Genomic DNA, 25,902 nt, shown 5'->3' with positions numbered 1-25,902 from the left:
CCTGACGACCTGACGTGAAATTGAAATTAGAAACTTGGTCAACTGTTCTAGGACACTTTTGAACAAAAACTTGACTGATGACGAAGTAGACTTGTTGGACACTTTAAAAAGTTTACCTGTCAGGATCCTTAAACCGGACAAGGGGGGTGGTTTGGTACTAATGGACACTTGTCATTATGAAAACTGCCTCATCCACATGTTATTGCAGGATGCTTATACACTATCTAGCATTAATGAATTGAATGCAGCGTATAGGTGCATCCATGTTTTCTTGAATGATTTGTTTTTAGAAAATGTTATAGAACAAGATGTGTTGAAATATTTGACTGTTTTGTTTCCTAAGATTCCAACAGTTTTCGGATTGCCCAAGATCCATAAAGATGTGTACAAGCCCCCCATGAGGCTATTGGTTAAAGCTAGGGGTTCAATCACTTACCCGATAGCCAAGTATGTGGACAACATATTGAAAAAATATGTTGAAAAGGAAACGCACATTTGTAAAGATTCTTGGGCTTTTTTGAAAGCCATAGGTGCTTTAGAATTCAAGAGAGGTCATAGATTTTTGACAACAGATGTAAAAGACCTCTATACGTCTATTCCTCATGCCACAGGGATAGACTGGGTCACTGACCGTTTATTGCATCACAATGCTAGCAGTGTTGAAATCAGATTGGTGCAGGAACTGTTAGATGTCATTTTGAGGTACAACTTTGTAACATTTGGGAGAGAGATATATTTACAGAAGACTGGTGTAGCCATGGGCTCACCAGTAGGGGCCAGTTTTGCCAACATTGTTATGGCTGAATGGGAACACAGATATGTGCTTGGCAATTACAACGGTCAGTTCAAAATTGATTTTTACACCAGATTTTTGGATGACATCTTTATACTGACGGAAGGTTCAATTAATGATGTGAGAACCTTCATGGACTATCTCAACTCCAGCACGTCTTTTTTGAACTTCACATTTGTAGAGTCTGATTCTAGAATTTCTTATCTGGATGTAGACGTATATAAAGACATTTCTGCTGGTAGCTTTAAGGCTAAAATATTTCGGAAGAGTTCCTCCTCTAACACCATGTTACACTTCACCAGTGCCCATCCTGGGCACCAGAAAAGAGGGGTAGTCAAGGGGCAACTTATGCGCGCTGCTCGAATGGTAACTGACTATGAATCCTTTTTAGAAGAATGTGAGTTTATTAAGGGATCGTTTCTACACAGAGGTTACCCAGACAAGTTTATTCATGACCTGGTTACTGAGGTCCAGACTAAAAGGTATGGGGGTGTTTATAAACCTATTTTACAAAGCAGTTCGTTCACAAGTTGTTCACTAGAACATCTATCTCCAGTTATGCCTGAAGTCTTTTTAGACAGCAAGAAAGTTGACACTTCTATCTCTTTCATCACCAATTACAGTGCTGAGATTCACCTAATTAAGGAGGTGGTTGTCAAGAACTGGAGTATTTTCTTGTGTGATGATGCCTTACAAGCCAGGTTTGGTACTTTGCCTAGGTTTATATATAGGAGGGGTGACAACCTCAAACGGATATTAGAAACAAAAAAGGACACTCGTGTTAGAATAGAGGGCACTTTAAAATGTGAGAGTTATAACATGTGTAGGCATATTGCCACTGGTTCGAGCTTTAAAATTGCTGGGTCTTCTTTCTCCACTGTTGGTAAATTCAACTGTAAATCTCGATCGGTTGTTTATTTGGCTTGCTGCCAATCTTGCCCAGAGTTTTATGTGGGCAAGACTGACAGAGGTTTTAATGAAAGAATCTATGAGCATTTATACTGTATTACGAAAAACAAGTGTGAAAAATGCTTTGGCGAAACATGTTAATGACCACCCTCAGCACAGTTTTACTTTTAGGGTGTTAGGACAGGTTTCCTTTGACATCAGGGGGGGTCCTTTCCAACTATTATTAGAGTATCTAGAGTGATTTGGCAGCTGAAACTCTGTTCATATAGACTTCCAGGTCTCAATGACAGAGCAAGTTTAGCTTGCATTTTGAAACTTAGAAGTATGCAGAGGTAATTTTATCATTACTACTTTTCATTTATTATTTTTTACTTTTTACCTTTTGTCATTAAAAAGGTTTTATATACTATGTTTTTTGGTTTACATTTTAAACATTTTATGTTTATACACATTTCCATTTTGTTTTGTTTTTAAAACACATTCTTCATAGATTCGACTTCTGTATGCAGTAGTACTTTAAGAAGTTTTGAGATCAGCTTTTTCCCACACATTGATGTCAGTGAGTTTTAACCAGTTGTTTGGTCCATTCAAATGTATCATGTGTTGTTAATTGTGTATTTAAGGAGTTTTTTTACATTTGCTACCTTTTGATGTCTGTCTGAAGAAGTTCAGTCTTTTTGAACGAAAAGTGGATGTTAATAAAACACTTAACATTGGATTTTTTGCTGCTGGTTCTGCCGATGTGGATTTTGTTTTATTTGTTTTATTTATTTCAATCAATAAATAAATCTTCGCCCAAAATAGCTTAATGCAAAATCGTACCGACACTTAATAGTGCGTTGGTTAAATCTAGCACAAAACCGACAACTAGCAATGTCGTGGTCAGGGCCTAGGCAAGGAATACAGTAAGAATGAAAGTCCTTATGAGGTATTTCCTTCCCACAAGATATACAATTATTAACTTTTTCTGACATTGGTCTGGAGCAAGAAAAAAGTTTCCCCAATGGGGTACTTAGCTTTTAATGAAGACTTCGGATCTGAAACTCGAACACGAAAATCTCAGGAGTCGGCTGACCAGCACTTGCGAACTGCTTCTGCTTCGGGCACTGCGCGGCAAGAAAGACTAAATAAAATGGCGTCTGCTGCATTTTTTATACCCCTGATGACCTGATGTCAGGGAAGAGGCGAAAGCAACCGACGCAGGACCCAAGTCTTTGGAATTCAGGCCAAATGAGGGCAACCTGCCAGCAGGATAACCCAAATATAATGACTGCAACAGTGAAACACGAAGAAAACTGCTTGAGCAGTGGGGTGAGAAAAAAGGGGTGGTTCCATGTTGTATTGAGCTGAAATGGCTGAGGTGTGAATTTTGATGGAGGAAAAGGAAAGGCCCTTGTGAAGCATCTCAGTTAAGTATTGAAGAATCTGATGTAAACTGGGCGCTGCTGTGGCCATCCCTTGAGTTTGGTTCCAGGCACAGAATCTTTTCCATTTTTCAGCATAAGATTTTCTAGTACTATGCCTCCTTGCCTCCAAAATGACATCCAAACACTTGTTTACTGAGTTATGATAATGGAGAGACTAGGTAATTAGCCAGTCTGTCAGGTTCAGGGTTTGAAGCTGGGGGTGCAGAATCTGGCTCTCCTGCTGAGACAGCAGGGTAGGGGTCTGAGGTAGGTGCCATGGGGCAGCTTTGACACACTGCGCAAGAGGGGGTACCAGTGTTGGCGTGGCCAGTCTGGTGCAATCAGTATCATCCTTGGTTTGTCCTGTCTGATCTTTAGTAGTACTTTGGAGAGGAGAGGCAGAGGAGGAAAGGCGTAAACGGATAGATTTTTCCAGTTGAAGGACAGAGCATCCACTTTCCAAGCTTGTTTGTGGAGAGTCCTTTTGCAGAATTTGTCCAATTGGTAGTTCTGGGGGGAGGCAAACAGGTCTACATCTGGGACTCCCCATTTATTGATCAACATGTTGAAAATCTTTGGTTCCAGTTTCCACTCGTGTGGGTCCATGAGATTTCTGCTTAGTTCGTCTGCCGGTGTATTTAGTTTTCCTGGCAGGAATTGAGCCTGTAGATGAACTTGGTAGCTCAAGGCTGTGTTCCACAGAGCCATGGCTAGTCTGCAGAGGTGGTAAGAATGGGTACCCCCCTGCTTGTTTATGTACCACATAACAGTGGTGCTGTCCGTCTTTACCATTAATTGTCCTGGAAGAATGTGGTCCTTGAAGGCTGTCAGAGCATTCTGTACAGCTAACATTTCTTTTTGATTGATATGCAGGTGCATTTGACCTGGGCTCCATTTGCCTTGAATGCACTTCCCTGCCAGGTGAGCCCCCCATGTATAGTCTGATGCATCAGGCTTTTTAGATACCATTGTAGTTTCCCCATATGCAGTCTTGCATATGGAATTAGTAAAATGCACAAGGTCATGAACCCCAAGGCTTGCAGTATTTGCCTTGCAGACAGCAGGGTTTTTGTGGCCACTAGTTTGAAGTAACTTGTCAAATGAATTTGTTTCTCTGGCGTAAGGAAAGCCATCTGGGAAGTGGTGCTCAAGCTTGCTCCCAGGAATATAATTTGTTGATAGGGTACCAGCTGTGATTTCTTTTCGTTTATGGTGTACCCCAGACAAGTTAACACCTTTTGTACAAATGCCAGATGATTCAGAAGTATGTCCTGGCTTTCTCCCCGAATTAGACAATCGTCCAGGTATGGGTATATTTGAATATTTCTTTGGCTGCAGAATGCAATGACTAGAGCTAGGCACTTTGTGAATACCCTGGGCGCAGTAGATGAGCCAAAGGGCATTGCAGAGAACTGATAGTGCATGCAGCCTGCTTTGAAGAGTAGGTATTTTCTGCAAGATTCCCTGATTGGGATGTGCAGGTAGGCTTCCTTTAAATCCAGTGTTGCCAACAAAGCATCTTTGCCTGTCATGGGAAGCAACTGGTGTAGAGTTAGCATCTTGAATTTTGGAATCACCAAAAAGGTGTTTAGGATAGACAGGTCCAGGATAAGACGCCATGAGTTGTCTTTTCTGGGTACCATGAAAAGTCTTGAGTAGAAACCCTGCCCCTTTTCCTTTTGGGTACAGTGTGAATAGCCTTTAATCTTAGAGAGAGTACTTGCTTTTGAGCCTCTGCCCACTGATCTGGGGGTAGATCTGGCCAACCGTTTTGGGGTTGATCATGTGTGGAATTGAAATCTGTATTCTTGGGAAACTATGTTTAAAACCCATTTGTCCTGGGTAATGAGTTCCCAGTTTTTTGCTTGCAGAGCAATCTTTCCCCCTAAAGGAGCAGTAAGTTGTGAAGTGCTTGGAAGTTTTAAAGTTAAGTCATTGAGACAGCTTACCATAGGGGGGAGTCTTACTACACCCTGATTTGGAAGTGGGAGCCCCTCAACTGCTTAGTCCGGTGCATACCCTGGGACTGAAGCCTGGATGTTCTGCTAGTTCTGTGTTTGAACTGAGAATGCCTGAAGAGGCAGGAAAGGACCAAGTTTTTGAGGGCCAATGCCTACTAAAACTAGGAGGCTGCACTTGTAAGAAATCTTTAACAGTTTGCATAGATTTAGCTTTTTCCTCCATCTTTTTAAGAACTTCTGCTTTGTCGCCAAACAGGCGGTCCTGATTTAAGGGAGCATCCAGCAATTTAGTTTTAACATGATCTGGCAAAGATTGCTCCTTTAGCCAAACATGCCTTCTAAGTACAGACCCAGTGACAGCAGCCCTGCAAGATGCCTCTAGTGAATCAAAACCACATTGCAAAGTATGTTTTCCAACTTGTTCAGCACAATGCATTAAATCTTGTAAATCCTTATTTTCAGCACAATCAGGAATCAACATTATTTTCTGTTTAAGCAATCCAATAATATGCTGCTGATACTTTAACACATAAAACTGGCAATTTAAGGCCCCGATGTCCAAGGTTACAGAGGTGTACACCTTCTTACCCCCATCTATCCAGGGTCCTGGAATCTCTATCAGAGGGGGTAGGATTTTTAGCATTAGTAGCCTTAATGCCCTTGGGTTCCTGTGAAATGGTCTCAGGATCCACAGTAGGATTTTTAAAAATTAACTTGTGAGAATCAGGAACCCTGTAATATCTATCAGGTTTTCTGGGAGCAGGAGGTAGAGAGTCAGGGGTCAAACTAGATTCCGAAAAGGCATCAACAATGTCCAGCACAGGAGGGATAGCTAAAGGCCTATGTTGGGGCAGAAGTAAGAAATCTCCAAGCCTCTCTTTAGAATCAGAGTAATCCCGGCTTTCCCAGTGAAAATGCTCCCTAAGAGTATGCACGGTTTCATCAAAAGAAAAATCCTCTGGGGGAGAAGCAGAGGGAATACAGTCTTCTGCATCAGAATCCTCATAGGTAGATAAGGGTAAATCCTGGTCAGAAGAGGAGACAGAAATGTCAGCATCCTGGTCAGAAGTATCATAAGCAAATTCAGTCCTAGGTCTCAGAGGGGGAAGGTTGGCTTCCCCTGAGTAAAGTAATAAGGTCTTCAGCCATTCTTATCATTTGTTTTTTAGGCATACAGGCCTGACCATGCGGTCTGGGCGTCTATTTCCTAGGCATGGTTCAAGTTTTAGGCCTAGAAGAAGATAGCGTCGGTTTAATATGCAAGTCAGTAGACCTGAATACACCCTCAGAAGCTGGTGCCTCCACAGCGGCTCCGAACCCATCCAAGGTAGAGACATCCTCAGGTTCCACAGTTGAAGCATCTAATGGCATAACGGACTCTGAATGGGTCTCAGTAGAGGCCTGCAAATCTGAAGTAGCGGGTATCAGGGGCTGCGAAAGCACCTGAGTACTGGCGAACTGGCGACTAGCTTAGGAGAAGTGTCATCGGCAGCTTTGGACCTAGGCGGCCTGTCTTAGTCTATCTTTACGTTTTTTCGAAATGTCGATAATCGGGTGGCTTACTGAAGACATATATGAATAACTGAACTGAGTACCAAAATATTTAGAAGTGAAAATGTACCAACAACGAATAGTTCATGGTTTAAATAAGGCACAAAACTGACAGCGAGGTATGTCGTGGTTAGGGCCTAGGCAAGGAATACAGTACGAATGAAAATCTTTATGAGGTATTTGCTTTCCACAAGAAATATAATTATTGACTTTTACTGACATTGGTTTACAGCAAGAAAAAGTTTCCCCAATGGGATATTTAGCTTTAGTTGAAGACTTCGGTTCTGAAACTCAAAAACGAAAATTTCAGGAGTCGGCCGACCGGCACTTGCGAACTGCTTCTGCTTCGGGCACTGCATGGCAAGAAAGACAGATGTAATGGCGTCGGCTGCATGCTTTATACCCCTGACTACCTGACGTCACTGAAGATGAGGCAGCAACTGATGCAGGACCCAAGACTTTGATAATCAGGCCGACTGAGGGTTACTGCAAGCAGAAAGCCCAAATGTGATGACTGCAACAGATGAAACACGAAGAACATCTAATGCAATCATTAACTTTAAAAACAGACCTCTAACTTTGACACCTATAAATTTCTTAGATGCAAGACACAATAAAAAAAATTCATTCTTCAATAGGGTAGTTATTTGTACTCTGGAAACCAGGCTGAACCAAATGACTGAAGGTGCTCAGCACATGCACTGACACAGACTTACTGTGGCAAAAAGAATTAAGAATGGCATACACAGATGTCCTTCTTGTACCACAGATGTGCTGACTTCCAAGTGGTAATGCATTTACCTGGCTATCAGGACGACAGAGAAAAGCTCTGGGAGTTGGGCTGGGTATCAGGTCCTCTGCAGAAGTCTTCCCAAGTCTTACCACTATTGCAACAGCAAACAATGTATGATGTACATCAGAAAATGGCTTGGTTTTGAAATTAACTGTCCAAGACCTGCATCGGTGCTGCATACGTACATAGACCTATGTACACTAGATTCCAACAATGGGTACGAACGTGAAGTTTTGCAGTTCTGAAGGGGACTGACGAAGCTATGACTACCTACAAGTATCTAAATGTTCATGTGCATATTTTCAGTTCAGATCTTATTCTGGGGTAAGATCGCCATTACCTCTTCTATACACCAAAATATGTCATATGTCCTTGCCCTCCACAGGCTACAGGAGGACCTCTTGGCTCTGAAGTAGATTGCCTGATACTCCACAATTAAAAGACAAGGAATAAGAGTAAAAGTACAGTTGTGTACACTTACCATAAATGTAGGTGTTCGAGTGTATTCACTGTTGCAGTCATCACATTTGAGTTATTTTCCTGCAGGTAGCCCTCAGCCGGCCTGAATACCAGTCTCTTCGGATTTTGGCATCGGAAGCTGTCGCTTCTTCCATGACGTCAGGTAGTCAGGGGTATAAAATATGCAGCCGACACCATTACATCAGTTTTTCTTGCCCCAGATGTCAGGTGGCCCCACAACAGGAAGCAATTATATGATATGGTATACCCCCATCAAAAAGCAAATACACATGAAAAAATATATATACCAAACAAGAAGGAAAGGTAGAGCCAAGAGAAGTCAGGGGGCTGGAGGGAGGGTAACCAGGACTGCAACAGTGAATACACTCTAACATCTACAGTTATGGTAAGTGTACACAACTGTACTATGTTCTTCATGTTTCACTGTTGCAGTCATCACATTTGAGTTGATTCCCAAAGCTAAGAAAGGGAGGAGGTAGTTAAAGAGCATTAGGGCCAGCTATTAAGCCCTGCAAGACTGCTGTGGCAAATCCAGCTCTGGATTTAGAAATGATAGGCAGGTGGTAATGCTTGGTGAAGGTATGTACAGAGCTCCAGGTAGCAGCTTCCAGGATGTCCCGGGTAGGGACTCCTATGAGAAATTCCGTAGAGGTAGATGCAGCCTTGGTGGAATGTAATCTTATCCCCCTGTGGGACAGGTTTTCCATGGTGCTTGTAGCAGAAATGAATGCAGTGGACTATCCATTTGAAAATGGTTTGCTTTGAAATGGCCTTCCTCTCTGCCCCTGTGCAAAGCCAACTAGCAGCTGGTCAGATTTCCTGAGAGGCTTAGTCCTGTCCAAATAGAATCTAAATTGTCTGTGCACGTCCAGAGAGTGCAATATCCATTCCCCTTTGTTTTGTGGATTAGGGAAAATAGGCAAATGAAAGAACTGGTTTAGGGCCACACTAGACACCACCTTGGGCATAAAGGAAGGATTAGTCCTGAGGGAAACCCTGTCCGCATGGAAGATAATGAAGGGTTACACCACCATGAGGGCCTGTAATTCAGATACTCTTCTTGCTGAAGTGATGGCTAGAAGTAAAGCTGTTTTCCAAGAAAGGAATTTCAACTCTGCTGTTGCAGCTGGCTCAAATGGGGGGGGGTGAGCTTTTCCAATGCAAAGTTAAGGTCCCAGGCTGGAGTGGGAGCTCTCCTGGGGCGGTCTTACATTTTTGGCCCCTCTAAGGAATTGTTTTAGCAAGGGGTGACAGAAGAGGGGTGGGCTCAGTATTATAATGTGCTGAAATGGCAGAGGCATGAATCTTAATTGATGAGAAGGATAGGACCTTGTGGAGCATTTCTGTTAAGTACTCTAGAATATGAGGTAAGCTGGGCACAGTTGTGCTCATCCCTGGGCCTGGCTACAGGAACAGTATCTTTTCCACTTTTCAGCATAGGATTTTCTAGTACTAGGCCTCCCTGCCTCCAGAATGACATCCTGCATCTGCTTACTGAGTGATGCTAGAGAAGAGCTCATGGAATTAGCCAGGCTGCAAAGTTCAGGGTTTAAAGCTGAGGGTGCAGAATCTTGCCCACCTGCTGGGACAGCAGGGAAGGGGTTTGAGGCAAGTGCCATGGTTGTAGCAGTGTCAGACTGCGCAGGAGGGGGTACTAGTGCTGGCGTGGCCAGTCTGGTGCAATCAGTATTGCCCTTGGCTTGTCCTGTTTGATCTTTAGTAGAACCTTTGAGAGGAGAGGTAGAGGGGGAAAAGCATAAACCAAGAGGCTTTCCCAGGTAAAGAACAGGGCATCTACTTTCCAAGCTTGACTGTGGGGAGCTCTGGTGCAGAATTTGTTCAACTGGTAGTTCTGAGGGGAGGCAAACGGGTCTACCTCTGGGGTCCCCCATTTGTTCCTCAAGAGGTTGAATATTTTGGGTTCTAATTTTCATTCATGTGGGTCCATGAGATTTCTGCTTAATTCGTCTGCCAGTAAATTTAGTTTGCCTGGCAGGAAATTAGTTTGTATGTGCACTTGGTAGCTCAAGGCTGTGCTCCACAGAGCCATGGCTAGTCTGCAGAGAGGGTAGGAGTGGGTTCCCCCCTGCTTGTTTATGTAACACAACTGTGGTGTTGTCTGTCTTTACCAATAGTTGTTCTGGAAGAATAAGGTCTTTGAAGGCTGTCAGAGTATTCTGTACAGCTAACATTTCTTTTTGATTGATGTGCAGGTGCATCTGTCTCGGGTTCCATTTGCCCTGAATGCCCTGCCATGAGAGCACCCCATGCATAGTCTGATGCGTCTGTTAGGGTTTGGGCGCCAGGGGTAGAGTGAAAGGGAGTCCCTTGTTGCAGTAGCAGGCCTCTGCCCACCAAAGTAACTCTGTCATTAGACAAGGAATGATAGGAATTCATTGTTTCCACGTCCAGAGAATGTTGACACCATAGACTTTTTAGATACCATTGGAGTTTCCTCATATGCAGTCTTGCATATGGAATTAGCAGAATGCAAGAGGCCATGAAACCCAGTGCTTGCAGTGTTTTCCTTGCAGACAGCTGGGTTTTTGTTGCCAATAGTTTGAAGTAGGCTGTCAAATAAACTTGTTTCTCCTGAGTGAGGAATGCCATCTTGGCAGGATACTAGGTGTGATTTCTTTTCATCGATGATGCACCCCAGTGAGGTTAGAAATTTCTTTACAAATGCCAGGTGTTGTAATAGCAAGTCCTGGCTCTCTGCCTGAATCAGATAATCGTCCAAGTATGGGTATATATGAATATTTCTCTGCCTGAAAAATGCAATGGCTGGAGCTAGACACTTTGTGAACATCCTGGGTGCAGTAGATAAACCAAAGGGAAGTGCAGAGAACTGAAAGTGCATGGAGCTCGCCCTGAAAAGTTGGTATTGTCGGCAGGATTCTCTTATTGGGATGTGCAGGTAAGCTTCCTTCAAGTCTAGGGTTGCCAGCCAGGCATCCTTGTCTAGCATAGGAAGAAGCTGTTGAAGAGTTAACATTTTGGATTTTGGAACCACCAGAAAGGTGTTGAGAATAGAGAGGTCCAGGATAGGACGTCAGGAGTTTTCTTTTCTGGGTACCAGAAAAAGTCTTGAATAAAAACCTTGTCCCCTTAGTTCTGCTGGGACAGGATGAATAGCCCTGATACAGAGAAGATAGAGAACCTGCTGTTGGGCCTCCGCCCATTGATTTGGGGGGAGGTCTGGCCAACCATTTGGGGTTGGTAGGGTGTGGAAGTGGAATCTGTATCCTCGGGAAACTATGTTCAAAGCCCATTTGTCCTGGGTAATGAGTTCCCAGTTTTATACATGCAGGGCGAGCTTTCCTCCTAAGGGAGCAAGTAGTTGAGCAGGGTTTGGAAGGGTTAAGATTAAGTTATTGTGCCATTTTTCCATAGGGGGGTGGCTTACTACTCCCTGCTTTGGAAGTGGGAGCCCCCAACTGCTTAGATCTGTGCGTAGCCTGAGACTGAAGTCTTGGTGGTCTGCTGTTCCTGGGTTTGGACTGAAGGCCTGAAAGAGACTGGAAAGGACCAGTTCTTTGAAGGTCAATGCCTACTGAATCTGTTGGAGGCTGTACTTGTAGAAAATCTTTAAAAGTTTGCATAGATTTAGCTTTTGCCTCCATCCTTTTGAGGACTTCCTCTGCTTTATTGCCAAAAAGGCAGTCTTGGTTTAAGGGTGCATCCAGTAATTTAGCTTTAACATGATCTGGCAAGTTTTGTTCCTTAAGCCAAGCATGCCTTCTAAGTACAGACCCAGTGACAGTAGCCCTGCAAGATGCTTCTAAAGCATCAAAACCACATTGCAAGGTATGTTTACCAACTTGTTCTGCAGAATGCATTAAATCTTGCAAGTCTTTTGTGTTCAGCAGAGTCAGGAATCAACATCATTTTCTGGTTAGGGAGTCTCATAATATGTTGCTGATACTTTAACATATGAAAGTGGCAATTTAAAACCCTAATGGGCAATGGAGCAGAAGTGCATACCTTCTTACCCCATCTGTCTAAGGCTCTAGAATCTCTATCAGAAGGGGTAGGATTTTTGGCAGCAGTAGCCTTAATGCCTTTTGGTCCTTTGGAAATGGTCTCTGGATCCGCAGTAGGATTCTTGAAGAACTTGTGAGTCAGGTACTTTGTAGTACCGGTCAGGTTTTCTGGGAGCTGGAGGTAAAGTGTCTGGGGTAAGGCTAGATTCCAAGAAAACATCATCTACAATAGCCAGAGCAGGAGGGATAGCTAGAGGCCAGTGTTGAGGCAGGAGTAAGAATTCCCCAAGTCTCTTTTTGGACTCAGAATAGTCCTGGCTTTCCCAGCATGAATGCTCCCTAAGGGTATGCAAGGTTTCACCAAAAGAAAAATCTTCTGGAGGGGAAGCAGAGGGAATGGAATCCTCTGCATCACAATCCTCATAAGTAGATAAGGGCAAATCCTGGTAATCAGAAGGAGCAGAGATAACAGATTCCTGATCAGAAGAATCAGAAAGAAAATCGGTTCTAGGTCTCCCAGAGTGGGAAGGCTGGCTTCCCCTAATTAAGGTAATAAGGTCTTCAGCCATTCTAAGCATTTGTTTTTGAGGCATATGGGCCTGAGTCAGCGATTTGGTCGGTTTTCTAGGCATAGTGTGAGATTAAGGCCTGAGGAATTCGGTACTTCTAGTTGGAAATGATGCCGTCGGTTTGATATGAAAGTCTCTAGGCCTGAATACACCCTCAGAAGCCGGTGCCTGCACAGTGACTCCGGACCCATCCAAGGTAGACACATCCACAGGTTCCATAGTCGAAGAAGCATCTTGTGGCATACCGGACTCCGAATGGGTCTCAGTAGAGGCCTGTGAATCTGTAGTAATGAGTATCAGGGAGAAAGCATCTCACTGAGTACCGGTGGACTGGCGACTAGCTTAACAGAAGCATCGTCGGCAGTTTTGTACCTATGCTGTCTGTCTCTGTCTTTATTCTTACGTTTTTCGGAAGATCGGTAGTCGGATGGCTTAACGAAGCCATTTTGGAGTACGGAGATAGAGAACAAAAGTATTTAGATACAAAAATAGCCTGACAACGAACAGTTCGGGTGTTGAACAAGGCACAAAACCGACAGCGAGGGACGTCGTGGTCTGGGCTTAAACAGGTGATGCAGTAAGAATGAAAATCTCTATGAGGTATTTGCCTTCCACAAGCAAGAATTGTTAATTTTTTCTGACATCGGTTAGAGCAAGAAAAAAGGATCCCCAACAAGGTACTTATCTTTTTTGAAGACTTCGGGTCTGAAACTCGAAAATGAAAATTTCAGAAGTCGGCCGACCGGCACTTGCGAACTGCTTCTGCTTTGGGCACCGCACAACAAGAAAGACTGATGTAATGGAGTCGACTGGATTTTTGATACCCCTGACGACCTGACGTCATGGAAGAAGGGACAGCATCCGATGCAGAAATCCAAAGACTCTGGTATTCAGGCCAGCTGAGGGCTACCTGCAGGCAGACAACCCAAATGTGATGACTGCAACAGTGAAATGCGAAAAACATCTTTCTGTTGTCATCAAATGTCGAAAAAGACTATGCATCTGCTTGAGTCTCACTTCAAGTTAACCTGACTGTTATAAGCTTCAGAAAGCCCATTGGTGAACAAGGCCATTGACAGGAACTCTCTGTCACAGTCAAACTACCAATAGCATCTTTCTCGATGGTTCCAATAGTGTTACACCACTGGTGTAATTGCCACTGTGCTACAATGCTGACACTCAGCTCAAAAGCAAAGTAAAAGAATTTTCCATGATGAATCAAAAGAAAAGTTCATAGAACAGTTAATGACAGTAAATGGGCGAGTGACACAAAACAAGGAATATGCACAACTTGGATTACAGAAGTGGGGGAAGCAAGACATTTTTCCTGGAAGAAAAGGTATGCTGTGTTACTGGAAATACACTTTCACAACAGCTTTTTGGATGAGGCCACAAAAATCATGATAGGAACTAGCAGATACTCCAGCTGAAGACCTAACTTAGTCTCATGCAGGCTCTGTTCTCATTGTTGAAATCTAATATCTCCACTCACTGTTTCAATGAAAATTAGCATTTTTCAAGTATTTGTGCCCTTTCTCCCAAACGATCGATCATGATATTGTTTAAAAAACAAGTCTTACTTAAATACTGGTAGTTAATAGACAGTTCAGGCTTACAGTCATGACTCAGACATCAGATCAGACTAAATGCATGCCCTACATGGGTAACTTCTGCCAAGAAGGTCAAGATCTTAGCAACTATGATTTTCCCCCAAAATGAAAAGAAAAAACATACTGATTGTCAAATAACTCTTCGAAATTAGCAAAACTTAGTGCTGTGTATGCACTACTTGCGATTCTGAACCACTTCAAAGAACTAAGCAAGTTAAGCGTATTCTCTATTAGGGTCATTTCTCTACAAAAGACTTGACAAAGCTCACCAGAAAGTATGGGTCTTGAAACCAGAGTTACATTAGAAACAATCTCATTCCACACCTGCATTAAGAACCTAATAGCTGAAGCATCCTCAACAAAAAAATAATGTGGCTCAATAACTACAAAAATCTCCTTTTAATAATTAAGCAAACAGTGTCAATAGCAGTACCGAGAGACTCTTCTGATAACAGAATCTTACAACATTCTACAAAGAAAAACAGACTCTACACATGATTCTCTGGCTGACAGAAAAAATGCAAATAAATCTAACCAAGGAAGATACATCTCCAGTTTGGACCTTATAGCATGATGTCCTCAGTCAATGCATCACTGGAATGTCCATTATCACAACCACTACTAGACTAAAAAATGGAAGGCACATATTCATGCAGCAGCATTGCCAAGGAGGCTCAGACACCACACTCTACTGCTGTTAACCACTGGTTTGGCAAAGCTGTGGCACAGTGATGGAGTGGATAGCATTCCTGCCTCACAGAAGAGGTGCTCTGGTTTTATTCTCAGCTGGGGTGCCTTCTGAGTGCAGTCTGCATGCCCTCCATGTTCACTTTGTTTATTCTGTGTGTTCTGGTTTCTTCTCACATTTCAAAGACATGCAGTAGGCGAATTAGCCACACTAAACTGACCATAGGTGTAAGTTCTTGTATGTGGCACAGAACAACAACAGTAGCAAAGCTAGCCACCCATCAGTGCGGATATTGGTTATATATGATTGTCACTGTTGATGTGACACTGACCCATTGAGCAAAAAGGATGGATGGCAAAGCTGTTAAATGAAGTAGGGAAAAATGAACTGTATTATTGTATATTAAAACAGACAGCTGAGTCTGCATTGGTGGTACAAAGGGATTAAAGCCTTGATTACAGCCCAGGTAGCAGCTCAGGCAAGGAGGATGGATGCCCCCATCCTGTGGGGATGGTAGGGACAGACCATAGTTATCTGCTTAGCTTGCACACTGTTGTGATGACAGTGCCCTACCTGAAAAGTATAGGCCCAACATGATGTGGGAGCCAGTGACATAGCTCCTGTCAGCAGATGTAGGAGAGCATGTATGTGCAGACTACGGGGTTCAAGCAGACCCGGTGGTGATACAAGTGCATACATGTTCACAAGAGGTGGGGTTAGGCCATAAAATGGATAAAGTTCCCAGTTACTGGGATGTCAGTGACAACAAAGAGCACTGTCATGACTGCTTGGATGATGGCATCCTCAGACAGTGCATGTCTGACTGAAGGGTGACTATGTTCAGCAGGCAAAGGAGCACAAATGCCCCCCCACAAAAAAAAATAGCCAATATGAATGAAAATGTCCATCTCTCAAGTTCCTACTTCTGGCTATCAAGCAGTGTTATGTGACTAATATGGATGCGCAATCTCATCAACTATGTACCATTTCTGACTTAAATATGCATTGTTTTGACCAATGAGAATATGAGAATTAGGATCACAGGATATACTCTGCTGCTGTGGGGATGCAAGTACTGCTTGTTTTGCTCAAAAAACATTGTTGGCTTTCTTGTCACCAGTTACTTGCCAAACATATATGCAAGTAAGATAGTAAACCAAGGCTGCTAATATTTACTATGGAGACTAGCGATGTGCAAACTGCTCCTCCTCAATATGCCACATATACATCGGCACTAGTAATACCACTGATACAGCCTTTATTCTCGTAGTATCCTATCATCTCCAGCTAGGGCACAACAGTGTGATGAAAGATGCAATGAAAATATACATTATCCAATACACCATGCAATGCATACAATAACTCATTGGGTAACAAAAAAAATCAGGCAATATTTCAAAAGGGCTAAGAAACTGAGTTGTTATAATCTCACCATGGCCTTGAAGATGAGAAATGTCCAAACCTTCCTTTAGCCTGATGACGACTATACCATACTGAAAGTCAAAGGCGTCACTGAAGAAAAAAAAAAAAAGTCATTGCTTTTCTTAGAAACCGTGACTGCTACAGTTGAAAACATAATAGTCTGCAAACTGATGATGTCCTATAGCAATACATTATTTCAACAACTTCTTTTGAAACTATTACAACTTAATACAACTGTAATGACGGTATTAAATTCTGTACCTGTTTCTGCTGATAAATGTTCATCAGATCAAATTTTAGCAAGAAATTCTTTAATTAGAGTAAGAACAGCCTCTCTCATAAAAATACTAATGAGGACATCAGATTTTTTTTAACCTGATGAATAGCAGTTTGATCCTCAGCTGTATTCTAAGGCCATTCAGTCAGCTTGATAGTAATACTTTCAACATAGTATCTGCAGTATATTCGGAAAATGAGTTGGGAGGAGTCTGGCAAGGAAGAAAACTTCTTTCTTGAAGGAAAATTATGATCCTAGCATAAGTATAATGGACAATCAGTTCTAGTCTTTAAAAGCAAAAACGGACAGGTACTGATGCTACAGAATATCCTGAGACCAGGGAAAGAAAAAGGAAAAAGGCAGGGATCCTCCAGCCATTTAAATAATCAGTTTTGACCCATCAGTGTTGCATATATTTGAGAAAACTTCAGATACCATCCCAAACTTCTGGGCAATGCTTAAGTACCAGGTGTTAACTATGCAGAGTTTCCACCTCCACAACAAAAGGAGATACTGTCTCAGGTAGGGGTCTCCTTATCACTTACCCTGGAGGAAGCATTACAATATTACTTCTGTTGAAGGCACAGCCCTAACAAATGGAAGCAACAAAAAAGGCACATAAGAAAAAAACAAATTCTTCTGTATCACCACTCTTAAGGGAAAGAGGTAAGGAAATAAGGGCAGATGACCAAAAGGTGTTTGGAGATATGAAGTTACAGTATCTATCCAAAGTTAAGGTAAGCACAGTTAAGAAACCAAACTTAATGAAGGATCCCTAAAGCAGCAAAGTCCAAGGGAGGTAAAAACAATACAGCTATGTAATCACCAGACCCAGCTGATACAGGAGGCTGCCAGCAGCGACTAATTCTTGGAATTCCCATTTCTATCAATAAAGTACTTTTTTCTTCTCATTCCTGCTCTCTTATTTTGACTTACATAAGCTTTCTGCTGAAGGATGCCACAACTTCATAAACATGGTAGGACAGCCTGCACAGCCCCTGTATCTTTCATCTCAACCTTTACACAACAAGGGCAGGAAATAAAAAAAACAAACAATATTCAATAAGACACTATGTAAAGTACTTACTCAACTTACGGAAAATTCTTTCGGTGATGCAGGATGGAGAGGCCATTCTAGCAAAGAGGATTGTGGGAAGGTAATAACCAACCACCAGAGAAAGTCACTCTATAACATCAATTAATATGGTGGTAGTTGTCTTTCGCCACAGCAGAACTCCAGTCCGCTAATGATTGGCAGTAGATTTTGACTAACACCGAGGTGCTAGCTCGACGTTCAATCTTCAATGAAGGCACGCCCTTTTACGCATGTCTTTCAAACGCCCACCCAACCACAGGGAGGACATGCAGACTCCACACAGAATCAACTTCAAATGTCTCTTGCAACAGTAGTTAACAGCTGGGAAGAATCCCAAGCAGTGAAATTTAATCTGGCTGTCAAGGCTGGAACTTCAGGAAAGCTTAAAGTCAGGGGCTCAGCAGTGGAGTCATGAAGCACTCAGGTGTCAAAGGAGGACAGACTCGTAGAGTAACTGTCCGAGCCCTGATGAAGGTATTATTAAATTCAGTGGTCATAGCAGGTCTGTAATGGTGGCATTTTTAAAACTAGCACTACCAGCAGTCATACAACTGATGGTGTGGTTTCAGACTGCAGTATTTTCCTACGGCAGTTCTCCCTCATGATGGCAAGACACTGCAGTTAGTAATTCACATAGAAAGAGGACTTTCTTTGTGATCATCACATTGACAACACACCCCTAAAAATGAATCCTGTAGTTAGGGATCCGAGATCCTATGTTAACTTTGTCTTCTGGTAGAAAGACCATTCTTTTTTCTGAGCCTATATTATTTGCACGAAAACTGAATAGCACGAAATAGAAGTTATGTCCTTACCATAACGTTCCATGTGGAGTGTTCATCTCGCCTTTGTTCTTACACATGGGTTCGGAGCCGATCCTCGGCTCCGTGTCGGCCGCTTGCAAGCTCTGCATCGAGAAGAAGCTCGAGACAACCTAATACCCACAATCCCCCTCTGCCTTTACCTCAGATCTAGTTTGCAAGCAAACCAGCAGTCAGAGAGAGAAACGCTCATGCCAATATCACATATGCACAGAAACTAAGAGTCTATATATATACATATATATATATATATATATACATGTCAACCATATATACAACAACTGCAATGCAGAAGCAGAATGCCCCAGACCAGGCACCAAACTGAACGTTCTTCCTAAGGGTGGGAGGGTGGGAATGTAAGAACAAAGGCAAGATGAACACTCCACATGGAACGTTATGGTAAGGACATAACTTCTATATGTGATAGTGTTCAATCTCGCCGTTTGTTCTTACACATGGGTAGCGTCCCTAGCTCCTTGTTCCTGAGGAACTCACGGAAGGACGTTCTTGAGCACAGTGGAACCAAAGGTTGCCCTGTCCCTAGAAACATTGTCTACCTTATAATGAGAAATTAATGTATGTGGTCTAGACCAAGTAGCAGCCGCACAAATAGCGTCTAGTGGTAGGCGAGCTGCATGAGCCAGGGATGTAGACACTGACCTTGTGGAATGTCCTTTGGGTTTGTGTAAAAGAGTTTGATCTGAAGAATCATAGACATAGATGATACAATCAGTTAACCACTTAGAAAGAGTTCTTTTAGTAACCGCTACTCCTTTTCTGTTATCAGCAAAGGCTACAAAAAGTTGATCAGATTTCCTGTGATCCTTTGTTCTATCCAAGTAAAACCTTAGTTGTCTGTGGACATCTAATTTGTGTAACATATACTCCATTTTATTGGAGTGATTCTTGAAGAAAGTGGGTAATTCAATGGACTGATTAATATTGTTAATAGAACAAACTTTAGGAAGGAAGGATGAATTAGTGCGAAGAGAAACTCTGTCAAAGTGAAAGACCAAATAAGGGTGTTTAATGGAGAGAGCTTGAAGTTCAGATACTCTCCTAGCGGATGTAATGGCTACCAAAAAGAGAGTCTTCCACGACAAAAATTTCAATGGGCAAGAGGAGGCTGGTTCAAAGGGGGGCAGCATCAACTTAGATAATAATAAGTTTAGACTCCAAGGTGACGTAGGAGATCTAATTGGTGGTCTAATATGAAAAGACCCTTTTAAAAAGGCTTTACAAAGTCTGTGGGCCATAACAGGAGCCCCACATTCTTCCACATGGAAATTAGAAATGGCAGCCAATTGAACTCAATGTGGCAGGAGAAGCACCCTGATGGAACAATTCTGTTAAAAACTCTAATATTTTATTCAAAGGAGCTATAACAGGGTCCACTTGCTGTGTATTTGCCCAGAATACAAAGCGCTTCCATTTACTAGTATATGTTTTAGTAGTGGAAGCTTTATGAGAAGCCACTAATATATTCTGAACTGCAGGTGAAAGAAGATCAGACCTGGCTAAGTTGGGAATTGGAGCAGCCAAGCTGCTAGATGGAGGGACAAGAGCGAGGGGTGGGGAGCCCTGATGAGTGAGTCAATAGATCTGGCTCTGGGTCCAGGATCCAGGGTCCCCGAATGCAGTGTGTCATGAGGAAGGGGAACCAAATTTGACGAGACCAGAATGGGGCAATGAGGATTATTGTCCTGTGTAGGTTGTTGGCTTTCTGGAGAAACTTTGTGATCAGGGGAAGGGAGGAAATGCGTACAGGAGACCCGGGGCCAATCGTGAATCAGTGCGTCCTGGGGACTTCCCTGGAAGGGGTAATAGGGCAAAGTAGCTCCTGCATTTGGCGTTCATTGGAGACGCAAACAGATCGCAGGAAGGCTGGCCCCACGCAAAAAATCTTTTCGCAACTGACTGTTTTAGGGACCACTCGTGCGGTAACAGTATTGCTCTGCTCAGCCTGTCGGCTATGACGTTGGATGACCCGGGATGTGCGTTGCTATCAGAAAGCGACCGTGGACTCCGCCCATTGCCAGATTCTCATGGCCTCTGCATAGCTGATAGGACTTGGTTCCCCCTTGCTTGTTTATGTACCAGACTACAGACATGTTGTCCGTCTGAACTGCAATAGTTCCCAGAGGAAGAAGGGGAGCAAAGTGTTGCAACGCTAGAAACACTGCCCTCAACTCTAGAACATTGATGTGCAGATTGTACTCTAAATTGGTCCATTCGCCTTGGACTGTCTGTCCCTGAAAGATGCCCCCCCACCCTATCAGGGAAGCGTCCGTGGTCACCGTAGCTGTCGGTGTGGGTAGCACAAATGGTCTCCCCTTGGAAAGGTTGCAAGTCTGAAGCCACCAGTTTAGGTGTGATTTGCATGTGTTTGTTATAAGAATCTTGTGTGTCAGAGGTAGTTGTTGGAATGACCATTGTGCAAACAGTAGCCATTGTAGGACTCTCATGTGCAGTCTTCCCAAGGGTATTGCAATAAGAGAAGCTGACATGAGTCCCAAAACCTTCAGTACCAGTTTTGCTGGGGATTTCCTGGACAAAAGAAGAAGACGTATGTGAGTCTGAAGTGAAAGTATCCTTTCTGGAGGAAGTCTTAGAATTAACTGATGTGTATCTAATTCCGCTCCTATGAATAAGATACGCTGTGATGGCTGTAGTAAGGATTTTCCGAAGTTTACGGAAATTCCGAGGTGAACACACAGTTGAAGAGTGTAGTCTCTGGCCTGTACTAGTTGACACTGGGTGGTGGCAGAAAGGAGCCAGTCGTCCAGATACGGAAACACCTGGAATCCTAGGCGTCTCAAGTGAGACGCTACCACTGCCATGCATTTGGTGAAGACCCTGGGGGCTGAGGTCAGACCAAAGGGCAGGGCTCGAAACTGAAAGTGACTGGCACCCAGCCGAAGCGCAAATGATCTCTGGATGCCCTGGCCATTTTGATGTGGTAGTATGCATCCTTCAGATCTATTGAGCACATCCAGTCATCCTTCTGTAAGAATGGAAGGATCGATTGAAGCGTGACCATTCGAACTTTTCTTTCTTGACGAAGGTATTGAGGTCGCTTAGGTCCAGAATGGGCCTCCAGTCCCCTGTTTTCTTTGGAACTAAAAAGAACCTTGAGTAAGTTCGAATCTCTTTGGTCCTCTGGGACTGGTTGGATGACTCTTTTTCTAGCAGCTTTGAAATTTCTATAGCTGCTGGCTCTCGCAGATGGGGCGGCACATCTGGGAGTCTTTTCTTTGGAATGGGATAGGATAGAAATGGTATATTGTAACCTCTGGTAACCACGCTTTTACCCACTTGTCTGTAGTTATGTTTTGCCAGGCCTGAGAGTATAAAGCTAAGCGCCCCCAGACTGCCTCCAGCGCAGGACAGTCGGGCCTCCTCTCAGGAGTGCTGGTAAGGTTTACCAGGGAGTGTATCCCTGTCACCTTGATTCTGCGGATCCCCTCTGCCGCCAGGGCGGCGTCTTCCACCTCTGCCCCCTCCTCTGCCTCTAGAAGGGGCATCACCCTGTGTGCCTGGGAAAGATCCTTGGGGTTTTCGAAACCACATTTTTCCACCACGTTGCCCTTTGGGGTACGGTCTGGATGGGGTGGAAAAACGGACTCCGACAGCAGACAGAGTCTTTCCCTCCTGCTCACACCGGGTAAGGGTCTCCTTTACTTTGGGGCCAAAAAGAGTGGCACCGTCAAATGGGGCGTTAGTAAAATAAGACTTGAAGGCTTCTGCAAATGAACATAAGCGCATCCAGGATTGTCTGCGAAGAGCAATCGCTGAAGCTGCTGCCCTACTCGAACCTTCGGCTGCGTAAGATATCAGCCTCATGGACGAGTTCACAATGGATGTAAGGGTATTAAGTTGCGCTGTCACTTTCTCTGAGACAGCAGCATCTGTAGTACCCTGGAGGGTATCTCCCAACTCTTTGACTAGATCCCTCTGTAGTCGTGTAAAGTGGGTCAAATAGTTCAGGGATCGCATGGAAAAAGCCGCTGAACTAAAAATGCGCTTCCCATACCTGTCCATCGTCCTAGAATCTTTATTAGGGGGATGGACAGATGAGGAAGATTCCGACATCTCCTTTTTCGTGGCCGCTGCCACCACCATAGCATCCACTGGAACTCCTTTTGTCAAGTAAGCCTTGTCCTGGGGTGCAGTGATATACTTATTAGGCTTCCTAGGGACTGGTTCCACTGTGTCAGGAGCCTCCACGCCTTCGAGCAATAAGTTCCATTAATTCATCGAAGGGCGGAGTGACCCAGGAGGAGGAAGGGCGAGCACCAAATGCCTTCAGCAAGACTGACTCATCCTCAGAAGGGGGAAGGGACTGCCAGTCACCTCTCTGTTTCAGGATCTCCAATATGTCAGAAAAAGAGACATCTTCTGAAGGTGACTTAGGGGACCCTTCTGACTCATCCAAGTCAGTATCGGATGTCAAAGATTCTTGTGGAGAATCTAAGTGTCTCCTCTTACACAATCTTTTCCTAGGAACTTCTTCGTGGGGAGCATCCGAAGAAGCCTCCGAGGAAGAGGGGGCACCCTCCAGGGGTGGCTGAGACACCGGTGCTCGACGCTTGGATGTAGCCGTGGGTGCAGAGGAGGATAACGGCCCTTTATGGGAAGGAGAGGTTGCTTCTACTGATGTGGTTGTCTGGGTAGACAACACCTTCCTCATGAGATCGAAGGCCCCCAGGTCCCGAGTCGAAGAATCTCCCAGTTCCGAAGAAATGGGAAGAATCACCGAGACAGGCACCGAAGGCATCGACCCCGAGGACGGAGCCGAATCGATCCGCGCCGAGGCCCCGAGGGGAAGAGTCGGAACCGAAACGTCGGTTCGACTCTCGGCCCCGGAACCAAGGACAGATCGTCGGCTCCGAGACTCCGGTACCGGATCCGACGGAGTCGAGGTGAGAGGAACAGACCAAGAAAGAGACGGTTCTGGACCGGAGGGCTCCACAATCAGAAGATCAACCTCTTCCGGCTCCAAAGACTGGACAGGTCTCGGAGGAGGAATGGATGGAGACAATGGAAGGCCTTCAAGTTTCGACACCAACTGGGTGGAAACCGAAATAAGTTTGGATAGGGCCGAATGCTCCAATAACTTTTGCACCACATGATCCACATCGACATCGGAGAGCTTAGAAGAAGAACGGGTCGAAGGAACCGAAGACGGAGCCGACCTCAATAGAGTCGAGGGAGGGAGCTCCATCACCGGATCCAAGACTCGAGGCTCGGGAACTGACAACAGTTGAACACTCGGCCCCGAAGTCTGTGGAACCGGTGATCTAACTTTACTCGAAGAGCTCGGAGCCGATGACTTGGGCTCCGACGTCTTCGATTCCTTCGAGGATTTGGATGCCTGGTCTGAAGCATCCAGAGCCTCCTGAAAGGAAGGTTTTAATAACCCCCTGTCCATGAGTTTCCTGCACCTATCTGTCATGACCCTCCCACTAAAAGAGTGACAATTTGAACAGTCCTCTTGTAAGTGGAGAGGGCCAAGGCAATAGACACAGGAACTATGGTGGTCAGTAACTGACATTTTTTGGCCACACTGGCAACGTTTAAACCCTGATTTAATTTTCTCAGACATCTTAAAGAAGAGAAAAGGTCAAGTCCAGTAGAGAGACAAATCCAGTAAAAAAGGTCGAATCCGATAAATAAGTCAGTCCGGATGTCAAATTCAAGTAAGGGGTGGAAGGCCCGAAAAACTCTAACAAGCTTAAATAAACTTAAACAGTACAGAGTAATTCTACCTTACCACACACACATACACTATGTTACCAAAAAGTACTTAGAATAATTTTTTTCTCAAAAAATAACAATAATAAAGTTATTTCTTATCTGAAGTTGCTCGAGCTAGATCCCAGTGATGCGAACGCAGCAGCGGCAAACTAGATCTGAGGTAAAGGCAGAGGGGGATTGTGGGTATTAGGTTGTCTCAAGCTTCTTCTCGATGCAGAGCTTGCAAGCGGCCGACACGGAGCCGAGGATCGGCTCCGAACCCATGTGTAAGAACAAACGGCGAGATTGAACACTATCACATCATGCATTGAGTGACAGAGTGAATATTCAAAATATCGAAGGTATGAACGGAGACCGCTGTAGGGAATTCTTCTCTTTGTTTCAATGGAGTGCGATCTCAGAGTTGGTATACTTAAGTAGGGGGGTGTGGGAGGTGCAGAGGGGCTTGCCCTCTTGCATACAACAGTTAGTGACAGTATTTGTTTGTTGGTTTTGTCATGTTTGAAATTTGATGTTTTAGGCTTTCACCCGTTGCGTGTCGCTCAATACATGTTAGCATGATTCAGTTTTCGTGCAAATAATATAGACCCTTTTTTCTGTCTCTATAATATACCCCAGGAAGATAATTCTTTGAGAGGGTGTGAAACAGGAATTTTGTAGGTTCAACTTGAAGTGGGAAGCATTTGGAATGTGATTAGCATTTTTCAGATCTAAAGTCACCACGAAACAGTGGTCTGGAAGGAGGAGTAAGATTTTATGCAGGGTAAACATTTTCAAATTTGGGTGCTTTCAGAAAGGTATTTATGAAAGACAAATCTAACACTGGTTTCCATCATAGTCCCTTTTTGGTACCAAAAAGATTCTAGAGTAAAATACTTTTCATTTTTGTAGTTCAGGAACTGGTCCTATAACCTCTGGTTGCAACATGTGAAGACCTACTGGAGAGAAGAGATGCATCTGGTCTGTCGGGTTCAGAGACATTCCCATGATGGAAGGAGGATTTTCTGTCCAGTGCCAAGTGTAGCCTCTCTGAATTATTCTTAGCACTCATTTGTCTGAAACTATTTGTGGCCAAGCTGCTGCACTGAGTGAAAGAACAGGGGAAGGGAAAAGGAGAGGAGGGAGAGCAGGAAGGGATGGGGTGCTCAGAGTCATGGCATAGTCATTCTTTAGTAGAATGATCTTTTGGGGAAAGTAAAGTAATCCCTTTTATTTGGTTTGGAAGCATGTTTTTGGGGGAAAGTAATCCCTTTTGTTTGGTTTGGAAGCATGTTTTGGGGGGAAAGTAATCCCTTTTGTTTGGTTTGGAAGCATGTTTTGGGGGGAAAGTAATCCCTTTTATTTGGTTTGGAAGCATGTTTTTGGGAAAGTAATCCCTTTTATTTGGTTTGGAAGCATTATTCTCCTGTCATTTCCATGTGGTACCTTGCCTCTTGTTAGTCTGGGATTTTTGTTTGTTCTGCCCCTTGAAGTTGGACGCCTTGTTAGGGGAGAAACTTGGGAATATGGAACATTCTAGATTACCACATGCATCAAGTTACCTCTCCCATTGTTTGCAAATCTGGGTGGCAGCAGGACTAAACAAAATTTCAGAACCTAAAGGAGCTTTCAAAATTTCATTTTTTGAACTCCTCAGAAAAATTCTGGTTATGTAACCAAGCATACCTGATCAATACAGCAGAAGTTGTTGTATTTCTAAGACATTGTGTCTGCACCTTCCAAGACACTACTCAAAGCATGTTTTGAAACCAGTGTCACATTACAAACAGTCTCAGTCATATACCAT

The 25,902-nt window shown here is 43.8% G+C and overlaps 1 protein-coding gene across 2 annotated transcripts in view; it reads right to left on the bottom strand.

Annotated features, from left to right (window-relative positions):
• Positions 1–25,902, bottom strand: part of SLC12A2 (solute carrier family 12 member 2) — a 2,115,502-nt gene that overhangs the window by 336,456 nt on the left and 1,753,144 nt on the right. For both annotated transcript variants that reach the window (XM_044060802.1, XM_044060801.1), the window contains exon 19: positions 16,176–16,255. In XM_044060802.1, the coding sequence (XP_043916737.1) occupies positions 16,176–16,255 (80 nt within the window). The remainder of the gene's footprint in view (positions 1–16,175; positions 16,256–25,902) is intronic.

This window comes from Protopterus annectens, chromosome 2.part0 (genome assembly GCF_019279795.1).
Source record: "Protopterus annectens isolate FY-2018-M chromosome 2.part0, PAN1.0, whole genome shotgun sequence".
Classification (NCBI taxonomy): Eukaryota; Metazoa; Chordata; order Ceratodontiformes; family Protopteridae; genus Protopterus; species Protopterus annectens.
The sequence above is the reverse complement of the archived record's forward strand: the minus strand, read 5'-3'. Positions and strand labels throughout refer to the sequence as shown.